Here is a 12,757-nt window from a genome sequence, read left to right on the forward strand (position 1 = left end):
ATGTTGTTTGTGCTGAAGGAGCTCTCACACTGCATTGATTTCAGTATTAGATTTGCCTCTCAGAGGCCTGCGTTATCAAAGCCTTACATGGAAACCTCGCCAAAATCTATCACCTATTCCTTCATCCCAGCAGTAGCAGCGGTACACAAAGACATGAGCAGCCTGAACAACAATAAACCTTTATGAGGATTTTTCACCTGAGATGTATCAATCAAATACATCTCCATAACACAAATGTGGTTGTGAGATGAATTGCTTACAAACAAATAAAGAAATAACATCATATGTGGCATCACCACATTACAAACATCCCAAAAAACAATTCTCTTCGTGTGGAACAATGATTTATTACTAGGTGACTTTTATTATAACTTATAATAAATCACACGTTTCATAAGTGTTATACGTATAGCCATAAAGGCCAATAATGGTAAGAATCATTTTTTTGATTGACATCCATTACACTTATCATATAAAAAGTGTTACAAATAAAACAGTCTAAGCAGCCTGAAATATTCTTCAATATCGGAGATGTTAACGTAAAGTATCACAATTAAAGGAATAATTACTCACTCTCTTGTCATTTCAAACCTTTATGATTTTATTTAATCTGCAGAACTCAAAGATATTTTGAAGAAAGTCAATGGGTGCCAATTAATAAAGTTTTTCTAAATAACTTATTTTGTGTTCTGCGGAAGAAAAAATAATTCATGTTTGAAATGACGAGTGGGTGAGAAAATGATGATAGAATTTTTGGTATTTAAGGCAAAATAACTAAAAAAAATCATCACTGCTAATTTGTGAAAATGATCTCTAAACTCCACAGTGACTAGCTGTTAATTACCATTTCACACTTATTCTTAATAGGGTTATAGAGTACAGTAGAGAGATGTAATTGGCCACTATTACCCTTTGTCTTCAATCCCATTCCCAACAGTGCTGCAGAACATCTTTATTTTAATTATACCTTTCCAAAAACAAAATGAAAAAGAACCCAATCATACTTACAATACACAATGTGGGTATTTTGGGTACTTTGATCGTTTGTAGTGTACACTGGTACCAGACTAGCAAAACGTTCTTAATGAAACAGTTTACCCAAAATGAAAATGATGTCATCATTTACTCACCCTCAAGTTGTTCCAAGTCTGAATACAGAATGCTTGTAATAAAACAGTTATTTGCCACCATTGAAAGTAGTAGAATACATTGCTTTATAAATGTTTTTGTTTTGTTGAACACAAAAGAAGATATTTTGAAGAATGTAGGTAAGCAGACAGTTCTTGGGCACTTTTGACAACCCTTTTCATTTGTCCTACTAGTCGATGGTGGCCAAGAACTTGTTTCAACCAAATATCTTTTTCTGAAATTTGGAACAACTTGAGGGTAAGAAAATGATGAAAAAATGTTTTGTGTGAACTGTCCCTTTAAATGTGTTAAATCATTAGTTACAATAAGCTGGTCCTCTGTTCTGAAGCTGCTCAAACTATATAACCGATCTTGTTGTACATCAATGCATTTTTTTAAAATACAAAAATTCACATAGTCCTTAAACAACCATCACACATAACTTTTCACATTTGAATGCTAATATCAAATTACAAAATCAGCAGTTTGACTTCAGACGAGACGGAATAAGGCCGTCTTTGCTTTGGCATAGAGGAGGTTGATGAATTAAGGCGGTTTAACGTAAGGAAAATCAGCAAGTCCACTTGGTGCAGCATGTTGCCATGCATGTGCGTGTTTGCAATGCCTGTAGGAGTTCCTCTGCAGTTGTGGTTGTTATGTTTTCTGTGTTATGTATGTTGAGGTTATGGTGTTTTTGTCTGAAAGTGTGTGGGTCGCCAGCTCCTCTGTGTTCTGTCTACAAAAACAAATGTGCTTGGAGTGTGTTATTGACTATGTTCGTGGTCGTTGTTACTGTTGTTGTTGAGCTGTTGTAGGTGCCCCTCAATTCGTTCTTTCCTCTTTCGCTGGATCAGGTTGCCCCCGGCGAAACCAAGAAGTCCACCCCCAACGGCAGCGGCGACCCCAGCCACTTTAAACCCTGCTAAGAGTCCCAGCGGTCCCCCCAGCACTCCCCCCACGATAGCACCGGCTACCGGCAGAACCGTCAGCTTCAAACGGGCTGCCTGAAGATAAAGAGAGCCAGATGAAAAATGGTCAAAATGGTCATTTACAAAAAAATAATATTTAATCGTTCAGACACGTGAGAAGCGCGATCGTTTATGTTGAATCAATGTCCAACCATCAGTCAAAGGCAGCATTTGAACTAATGCGCGTTTCATGTGCTGTTTTTATGATAACCAAACAATTATCCGTATATGTCTTTCATGTCCAGCCAAATAGAAACATATGCATAAATAAACATGCAATAATAATCAGAGATAAAAAAACATTCAATTTCATATTCCCCGTCTGCAGATCAAACCATGGCTGGTAAATTAATTGATATCAGGTAAAAAGAGAAACTCCCTTTAGTCAAAGTGTACTTTAATTAGTGCATGAAGACAGACCCCCATGGCACGCGCGTGCACAATTTCAGTTCTTTTTAGATATGTCAACTTTAAAGGCAGGGGCGTCCATCAAATGCCACCTTTCCTATCATCTTAACTTCTTTCCTGCTTATTCTCTCTTTCTGTCATCTAATCATCAAGGCAGGGTTAACAGAGCAGTTCATTACGCTCAAACAGAGATGAGATGAGAGTATACGAAAGCAGGAAGGCCACATCCGAATCCAACGTCTGCATAATACCAGTATAATACCCATATAAAGATGCCTCCATGTGGTCAGTTTTTGATGGCAACATGAATATATCAACTGCTACCTATATCCCATACTCCTGTTTTTATATACAGTAGTGGCCCCTCAGGTGAGATTAAACCAATAAATATTGTATGATACAAATATACAATATGCATAATATATTATATGGTACAAAATGGACTAAACGTTTAGGCTATTTAATAGACAATATTTTTAAATGTTTTTGTTTAACAAAAGGTTAACTGGAATCAATGCATACATTGGCTACAATATTATCTGATATGAATGCTTGTTGATCATCTCATTTAGTCATATTTTGTAACCATTCTCCTAACTATGTTCACCCAAAAACAAAACTTCTGTCATCATTTACTCACCCTCTAGTCATTTCAAACCTGTATGACTTTTTTACTTCTGCAGAACACAAAGAAATATATTTTGAAGAATGTGGTTAACCAAACAACAGTGGTACCCATTCACTTCTATTGTATGGACACAAAACCAATGCAAGTCAATGGGTAACCCATTGTCCCTTGATTAAATAAATGAATGTGTTGTGTAATCTTTTAAAGTTTAGTTATTTCTAAAATTCTTCTCAAATATGAGGTTCAGTTTATACCTCAAGTACAACTACGCCACACGAATACAATGGTTTCAATACATCTATAATAATATATTTGAATAATAAGTGAAAATGTCAATTGGACGAACAAGGTGGACATTACTTTTAGCTGATTACTTTTTTGTATTATTTGGAATGTATGAATTACTGTCACGCTACGCTACGTGGGCACAAAGTATTTGCTAGGATATCTTTAAAGCTCACTCAAATTTGAGTTTGTCAATTCAATGATGTCATACAATCTTCATACGCGAAACGCCACCTGTGACTGGGCAGCGAGGCAGCTGGATTAGGTTTTGGACATAACCATAGAAAAACCAAGGAATTACCTCTATAACTATTATCAAGATATACCTGATCAAGCACTTTAAGGAGTAAGTGTGTGTATATGTCAATATCTTTATTCCTTGGTAGTGTGTGTATGTGTGTTGGCCACCCCCTGTCCTTTTCAGCAGTCACAGAGGTGGGTCCACTTTCAACACGGGCATCAGACCAAATACTCAATAGAACTGCATTAACTTTCAACTCCAAAAAAGAGAAACATTTCAATTCAGACTCGATCAATAAAACGCATACCCACACACATCCTGGCTATGTGTTACGCCCTTCCCATGCTTTTTCTGTTAAAAGTTGGCGTTCCGCAGCGAGTGCGTATGTGTGTATATATGTATCGAACCCCCAGCGGGACCACAAATGCTGTTAATAGACTCTCTTTTACACTCTTCAGACTTCCATGCGCTCGGGCACACACACATCGACTACCCGCGTGGGGCCGAGCGACATACATCGATCCCACTCTGCCCGGTGCCTTCTACTACCATCGCCATCTCCCCCTCTCTCTCTCTCTTTCACTCTCTCTCCTAATTGTGGTTTTCTTGCGCTCTGAGGTGGATCAATGGTGGGGTAGGCCGAGTGAAGCAGGGGGGTAGAGTGGAATCGATCCCCTAGCGGGAGTGTCCCCACTCCCCTTACCTTCCCCAGGCTCTGGGTCCCCTCCTCCACATTAGCGGCTGCTATGCTAACGTTCTCCTCGATGCTGTCAATCTTCTCCTGCTGAGCCTGAGAAGAAAAAGAGAGAATCAGCAGACAGTTCACACACAGACAAAAATGTAGAAATCTTTTTTAGGTCCAGTGTGTGAAATTTAGCGTCATCTAGCAGTGAGGTTGCAAATTGCAACCAACGGCTCCCTCCCTTTCGAAGCACTACTTTGGCTGACACAGGACTAAGAAGTCATCACGTATTTCATATTGCTTCTATGCCGAAGGAGATAACGCATTTACGAAACATGCTCTGTAGAGCCGTTTCTCTGTTTAAGGATATACTGTAGAAAAAACATGGAGAATTCTATGTAAGGAAACGTGCTGTGTATTTGGATAGAAATAGCTCATTCAAATATTATTAAAACAATTTATAATATCAGTGATAAGTCACTTTGCTTTCTAGATATCAGTAATGTCAATAAAAAAACAAATCAGTATTTCTTACATTATATTTATAAAAGAATGCAGTTTAAAATTTTTAGATCATAAAACCACGCCGCATGACACTGATAAAGAGTAAAAACTGAACAAAGATGTGTTCAGTAATCTTGATGGTGGGAGGCAGGAGGTTTGAGGGGCGTTCTGCTGTGTTCTGGGGCAGAAGGGTGAGTGGGAGGGGGCAAGGCTGCTGGTTCTGAGGGAGTTGGGGGCCGGTTGTTGGGGGTAACTGGGTGGTCTGTCGGAAGCCTATGAAATATTCAAAGAGTGGCAGCTGTCTCTCTGTCTAAATCAGTGTGAGCCCCACGTAATCACTACACACACGTATACACAACACACACAATAGGGAATGCTGGAATAAATCTGCCTTTACCATCCAGCACAGAGTTACTCGAACCTGGCACCTGTCCCTTTGCAGTATGCAATAATGTGTAGCGTAAAAACAAATCTGGCTTTGCATTGCTCTCTGCAGCCCGGGGTGACTGTAAATTTGGTGATCTTTTCCTCTTTATTTTGAAATAATTGGTGTGTATGTAAATCTGTCTCAAGTGTGCTTTCTCAGGACTCAACAATAAGGATGGCCCGCTGGCCTTGGGCCAGGGTGAGATAGTTTAGGGTCAGCTGATGGAACCTCGCTGTAGTAAATCTTTAGGTAAGTCTTGCGAACTTAAACATTTGGTTTTCTGTAATGTATTTAACGTAGTTGAGGATTAAAGCAATTTATATGTCACCAAGGTAACGTTATCTAGATGGTTGACATTACGGTTTGTTGAAATAAAAGAACTTTTTATATTGAATGTTTTATAGCAGAAGTGTGATTAACATAATAGATGTATAATGTTCAACTTATTCCACAATTGAAAAAAGAAACAAGCAGAAACAAACCCAAGGAATGACATTACGTCACCCAACCGCAATTTTAAAGACTGTAAAAGAATGTAATGACGCATGAATGCTGGCTTATTCCATCATACATTCATTATATAACTGATCCTAAAATACATGTATACATGAATATAAAATTGAATAGAAACAATATTATTAAATGTTATTTGGGAGGAACCTTGTCACTAGCTCACAGAATAAATAAAAAATGATCAATTTACTTAGACACCAACCAATAAATGGTCAATAAAAAACAAAGTAATTTCTCTTAATTTGTCCATGGCTATATTTATATACACATACAAATACTCCCTAGAAAACGTTTGTAAAATAACTGTCATAAAACCCTCACACTTATCGCTAATCGACTTCCTATTAATGATTCATAAACAACTTAACTCCTACCACTGTAAACATTATTTTAAAACACCCACTGATGACTGGGTTCAAAAGCTATTGAAGTCCCTCCCTCCCTTCAGGAGTAGTCAGTAATCAGCACCGTCTGCTCACAAGCTGCATGGATGCTCAGGAGAACACAGAAACACACACAGAGACCTCATGGGTGCAACAGTGTTAAGGGAATCAACGATACAGTGTGCCCTAGAAGTGTTCTCTATAGAGACGCAAGTGCTAACAAGGTTGATCTTCATAACTATCGTTGGCTAAACAGGGTGTCAGGTAAAAAACCGAGATCCAATTTTATGGATATTGATTTTTTTGTAGCCTTATTGTAACCATTTATATTATAAAGCACAATGTCAGCAATGACTGTCTACAATCTTTTGTGGCAATACGAGACAGGTCCCGTTCACAGTTGGTGTTCCAGTTACCCCTAAAGATATTCAGTGGGGTTCAGATATTTGCTTTGAGTAGGCAAGTCAAGTTACTTAGTTCAGTTAGTTCAGAAAGCAGCTGCCAGAGTTCTAACTAGGTCCAGAAAATACGATCACACACACATATATATATATATATATATAGTATTTCTACAGTGATACATCAACATTTAAAAATAAAACACTATTTAAATTAAATTATATAAAATATTTAATGTACTATACAGTATTTCTACAATGTTTCATCAACTTCTTGAAATAAAAAACTTTATTTGAATACAAATGTATATACAAATATAGCTGCAAGCAGCAATTACGGGGTTCAATCCCTACAAGGGCACTAAGGGAATTACACATGGAGATTTCTGATGATTAGTTTCTTCACAGCAGATATGTAAAAGCATAAAGAGCCCAATATAATTGCTTATAACCTTTGACCACTAGGTGGTGCCTCACCAAAGTTGTGTGAGGAGAACAAGATGTGCCAGTGATGAGGCAAACCAAGTTTCGTGTCAATACACAGAAGTGTTGCGAAGATACAGCCACATGACCCTTTGGCTGTGCTCGACTTGATTTCATTGAATTCAGTGCAACTTTTCAGTGCAGCTTTTGTAGGAGGAGTTCGAAAAAGTATGTTTATTTCTATAATTCAATATGGCAGACAGGAACTATGGTGCAATATGCCAACTTTGATATCAATGAACTTGGCTTGAGCCAACAAATATACTAATCGAATAATATTATGTTGATTTCTTCATATGTTACAAGCATTTTAATAAATCTCGTTATATCTCTTGACCAATAACTTTACAGGTCCTATCAGAACATGGCCCTAATGAACCATACCAAGTTTCGTAGCAATCGGCCATTGCGTTTCTAAAATACTGCATTAACGACAAAAACAGCCCCACCACCATTTTGTGTGTTCTCAGACTGTGCAAGATATCTCATTTTGTTTAGAAGCTAATAAGCATATACACTCAGAAAAACAAAAAAGTTACATAAGGCAAACTTTTTTCCATTTTTCGGCCACTTACCATGGTAATTTTGAGATTAAGCCTGTGACATTAAGTAAACCTTTAAATGTTCTGTGCTTCCTATGCTGGTTTCTTCTCGAAATGATGACCGGTTGAGAAGTTATTAGCAATTTTAGCATATGTTTTACACTAAATCACACTACAGGCCAAACCTGGCATGTTTGGTATCATTGGACTTGGCAAGGATTCCAAAATCGGATTACATGACTCACGCAGCCTTTTGCTACAATATTCAATATGGACGATGCCCAAAATGGCCGACATGGGAAAACTAGATATCGTTAGACTCTGCATGACACTGCCCATCTAACGATGCCGTTCGGAAGTTATAAGCAAAAATAGCCATTGTAAGTAACTTCGGACCACTAGGTGGCACTGCGCCGAAACACATCACGTTACCAAAGGGCAGGCTTATGATAACACCTTCCAAGTTTCTGAAAGTTTGGCAAAGATACAGCATCAAATACATTTTGGCCAACTCTCTGTCAAATTCGTTGACGTGCTGTACAAGAACAGATTGACCAATCAAAAATCTCTTGATAACTTTTTGTGCGTCTCTAGACGAGATATTGGCTAATAATTATGTTTCTGCTGTGTACGGTTCAGAGGTTATGGGCAAAAATGTAAGTGAAACTTTGCACTGTTGTTGGCGCTAAAGGGATTGAGTTAGAGACTCTGCTCTGGATAATGTTGGGACTGTCCAGTATCTGTGTGCAAAATTTCATAACTTTCCTGTTTACGGTTCTATGGGCTGCCATAGACTTCCATGGCGGAATAATAATAATAAGAAAACTAACGGATACAATAGGGGTCTCAAAGAAGGGGTCCAGCAGAATATATAATAAAGATTCCCAGTTAGTGTTCCTAGCAATGGCCCTGTCCATGATGTCCCCTCTGAGGTCAGATTAATGACAGAAGTGTGATGTTCTTCCTATTTGATATCATTGTGTCTTTATTCAGCATAATCTCTTAATTTCAATAATTCTTTAGAGACACACAAGAATGGAACAACGTCCATCTTTCCCAGGATGACAGAACACACATGATCTCCTCTCCTAAACCCCGTTTACAACCTTGCGCTGTTCCAATAACGGCTGTTAGATGGCGTGGATTCTCATTAATCCTCGCTGGTTAGCACATGGCTGACAGACTGTCACCGATCTCTGTATGCCTTCTCAATCACACGCACACACATAATGATGGGATCAATACCACCTTGTTGGCTCTCAAGAGACAAAACCGTTTGTCTGTCAGCTCTGCCAAACCTAAGGGTTTTGGTGTCTACCCTATATCCACGTCCACACACACATATACAAACACCATAAATACTTTCTTTCCCTGTCCGTTCTTCCGCTCCCAAAAGTGATACTTACATGAACAATGGCAGAGAACTCGTTCACTAAACCGTCCAGCTCCAGCAGATCCTAAACAAAAATCACAGCGTCACAAACTTTGTGTATTTAAATATGTGCATGTGTGGAGCAAACAGTTACGTTTACTTTAGTGCATAGAATTAAAAAGACCTGCCTCAACTTTTTAATACAAATATGTGTGATATCTGAAGTGATATGCATAATTCCTTTAAATCGGGTGCTTAAATAATGCAGAGGGCAAGTGCAAATAAAAGCTGTTATTTCTGAGCACAATAATTCTTAGTGAATTTCCCTCTGGGTGTGTTACCTCAGCTAAAGAATCCCAGGACTCTGCAGCGTTCTGATCCACTGGGATTTCAGGTAGAAGCAGCTGTTTTTGAAGAACAGTGTAACCAGGAAAACCTGTGTCTCCATCACCTAACCAATCACATTGAATTGACAAATATACAAAAGAAACACATTGTAATCTTCACAAAATGTGGAGATTCAGAAACACATACTGTGTGATCTATCTGAGGCAATGTGCTCATCTGTGCTGATAGTTTCTTGAAAGCAGGGACTATTGATAGCATCCGAATGCATCCTAAGAAACTCTTGAATGGCAGCTGAGGCACGCTCTCTGATTGGCTGAACAAGTTTCTCCAGGTCTGCGGCATCGGCACTGCGGACACGCCCACACAGCTTCTCCATCTCCCGCAGGTTAGAACGCAACTGCTGCAAAAAGACGACAGTCTTTGTGATAAAAATGTATACTTTCATTTACACACCTTTTGCTGTGGAAAAAAATAAGAGATTTTTCATTTAAAATGAGCATTTCTTGATGTATTGTGGCCATTCCAGTCTAGTGTCAACAAAATCAAACCTCAGGAGTGACAAAAAATTATATTCCTAAATACATGTTGTTGTGTTGCTTAAAAGTAAATATGAATTAGTTTTCTTTGCAGTACTTGAGGTCTGAAAAAATACAGAGCATATTTTCTGTTATTTTGACCTGTTCCTTTAGTTTTCATTTTTTGCAAATAGAAACAACATTTTTTGAAATTTGGGAGAAATTGAATTCTAATAATCAAACTTGTCCGAAACTTTGTGCAAGTGCACCCAAATGCATGTTTTATTTCATCCACTGCATCCAAAAATATCAAAAGTATTAAAATATTTATGTGAATGATTTCTTTTCATTATTTTGCCCAAGTCTGAATGTATATGAAATCCCTTCAGCTCTGATCCGGCAGCAGACCTCTAGCGGGGATTACAGATCAATTTATAAGAATCGAACCGAGGGGTCAAAAGTTAACAGCAGACCAATCAAAGCGTTCCGCTCTACTGCAGTCATTTCACATGCTGAATAATCATCTTCAGATTTATTCCTTCTAACTGATTCACACACACCAATGCAAAACATATTACTAAAGTTTTCAGCTTGCTTTTATTCGCAAGTACAGTCCATCCAAACATATAACATCACAGACATCCACAATAAATCTTAATTCTGGGTCAACACACTCCACTCCCACCCCAACCTCTCATCTGTAGGTTTGTGATGAGAGCAATCTTAAGGGTTTTTGCTCACTCTGTTTCTATCCCTGGGGAGCTACTTTAACAATGTCTGTCTTGTTTCCGTCTATTGTCCGATGTCCACATCTCGCTGACATAGAAACACTTGCAAGCTCTGCAGTGGTGGACACAGGAAAGCTCTCTGATATCTCAGGGGGATGAAACCTGGGTGCTAAGGTCACGCATACACGTGGCACATAACAAACTCCAAGGACTGCCCCGTCAGATCCCCGGACAGACACTCGGAGACATTAACACAGGGGTTACATGCTTGTCTGGCCATTACAGAAAGAAAAAACATCACACGTACACCATGCGGTACACCAGAGAGCGGAGTCAAACACTACTTAATATACACACATTTCACAACAATGGCAGTAAGATGGTGTGTTTTCGTATCATAATTATAATTTCACCCTTCAATAATTCACCCTCATGTTGTTCAAATTACTCTTACGTCTGTGGAACACAAAAGAAGATATTCTGAGAAATGTCTAAGTGGTTTTGTGTTCGTACAATGGATGTCAATGGGGATCCATGTTTTTTGGTTAACAACAGTCTTCAAAATATCTTCTTTTGTGATCTGCAGAAGAATGAAAGTCATACATTTGTTTTGCACTTTAACCATGGCAACAGCCTATTACATCACTGAGAATGTTATGTTCTAACAACAATACGAAGTGTCTTGCAGCACATGGGCATATTTTCAAACCGAGTTAATACCCTGAGAAAATGAACAAAACCAAGAATAATATGGACTGACACTTTCTATTAAAACTAGAAACACAAAGACCCTCCTTTTCCTCAACACAGAGGTACTGGCTTCCCGATTTCAGTAAAGAACTACATATAAGACACACACAGGTATGTTGATCGATAACATCACCAGATCAGAAAGCAGTTCTGTAGTCTTTAATAAAATGCAGAGAACACACAAGATTAGAAAAGCACGTTCGTTTCATCAGCTTTTTAAGACGGTTTTTGTATGAATGATTCCTTAAAATATATATTTTTGGTTGCAACCAAAAACAGCACATTTTGAACCTTAACTCATATTAACTATGTCTCACTGTGTGTGTGAAAGTGGATAGTTCAAAGGTTAATGAATAATTATGCCGTTGGTATACTGTGTTGTACCTGGACTGTGCGGCTGGAGTTGATGTGCTCTTGATGCAGTTTGTCCCACTGTCTGCTTTTCTGAAACTGTGACAGGAAACCTCAATGAATTTCACAACACAGCTTGAACAGCTTATAGACATTTAAATAAAGTCTCCTCTGTCTCGTAGCCTGGTAACTCTCTATCATCTGAGCAATCTGTTTCAATGGCTATGCAACATCATGTTATCCTATTTCATGCTTTCCAAACTGTCTGACTGTGAGATTTCAGATACACTATACCATATTTAGCATTTGGCTCATAACCAAAACCCACGCTCTATTGACCGTATGCTGAATTTTGCGTGTGATGCCCATGTGTGAGCTATGCTGTCGAATCTGTGTATATGTGTGCACGTCTATACCTTTTCTATGTTGTGCTGATGCTGGTGCAGTCTTTCTAGGTCAGTGGGGATGGCCACTTTAATGAATTTCTGTATGGGTGGCTCTAGACGCCGGAGCAGAAGCTTACCAGCTTCCTCCACCATAATGACCGTATGACCTCTTTTATAAGGTCAGAGGCTCAAAGCATCCATTCGTACTAAGTCTTGCTCTGAAAAAGAGATTTCAAGAATGACAACTTCACATATGTATGAAATGCAGACTAAAGATTTTCATGTTATCTAATCTGAATAATAAATTGAGTTAAAAGTAATGGTAGTTGTGTGTCCGCTTTTGCTCTAGTGACAGTATGATTTGCGTTAATGGTGTAAAACCCGATAAACCATGTTATCAGTATGATTTGGGAATGTTTCAAAGAGCATCTTGTGTGCTTCAATGGACGCAAGAAAATCTGAACTGCTGTACAGAGTGAACATGGACAGTGTCACACACATTATGATAAAGAAAAGTCTGTTAATATCCAGGTTTGCACTTCGCAATCTCAGATATTTCATGTAGTCTCAGACTTTTGAACCCAAGATGACCAAAAACAATACCATGCTAGTATTTTGTTCAAAACCTACAGATGTCAATAATAAATCAGCTATTAGGAACAACGCTAAGACTATTAAACTACCAATATTAACGGATAAAACGGCAAGCAACAATGC

The 12,757-nt window shown here is 38.4% G+C and overlaps 1 protein-coding gene across 4 annotated transcripts; it reads right to left on the minus strand.

Annotated features, from left to right (window-relative positions):
- Window positions 1-165: 165 nt before the first annotated feature.
- stx17 (syntaxin 17) lies at window positions 166-12,261 on the minus strand. 4 transcript variants are annotated; one of them, XM_079469289.1, is made up of 7 exons: window positions 12,071-12,261; window positions 11,688-11,753; window positions 9,497-9,707; window positions 9,304-9,413; window positions 8,997-9,047; window positions 4,362-4,448; window positions 166-2,132 (listed from the first exon to the last, which is right to left on the minus strand). In XM_079469289.1, exons 1-7 carry the CDS (start codon window positions 12,191-12,193, stop codon window positions 1,893-1,895), a joined length of 888 nt encoding a protein of 295 aa, XP_079325415.1. In that variant the 5' UTR covers window positions 12,194-12,261; the 3' UTR covers window positions 166-1,892. The 4 variants fall into 4 exon arrangements, with proteins under 4 accessions (XP_079325415.1, XP_079325414.1, XP_079325413.1 ...); XM_079469288.1 differs by having other exon boundaries at window positions 9,497-9,710; XM_079469287.1 differs by lacking the exon at window positions 166-2,132 and having other exon boundaries at window positions 3,978-4,448.
- Between the last annotated feature and the right edge of the window lie 496 nt (window positions 12,262-12,757).

This window comes from Barbatula barbatula, assembly GCF_947034865.1.
Source record: "Barbatula barbatula genome assembly, chromosome: 12".
In the NCBI taxonomy this organism is placed as follows: Eukaryota; Metazoa; Chordata; class Actinopteri; order Cypriniformes; family Nemacheilidae; genus Barbatula; species Barbatula barbatula.

Coding starts and splice junctions, on each gene's coding strand:
- stx17 (XM_079469286.1), bottom strand. CDS start 12,193: ATGGTGGAGGAAGCTGGTAAGCTTCTGCTCCGGCGTCTAGAGCCACCC. Junction 9,414..9,496: donor TGCCTCAGATAGATCACACA/GTATGTGTTTCT, acceptor GTGATTGGTTAG/GTGATGGAGACACAGGTTTT. Junction 4,449..8,996: donor AGTTCTCTGCCATTGTTCAT/GTAAGTATCACT, acceptor TTTTCTTCTCAG/GCTCAGCAGGAGAAGATTGA.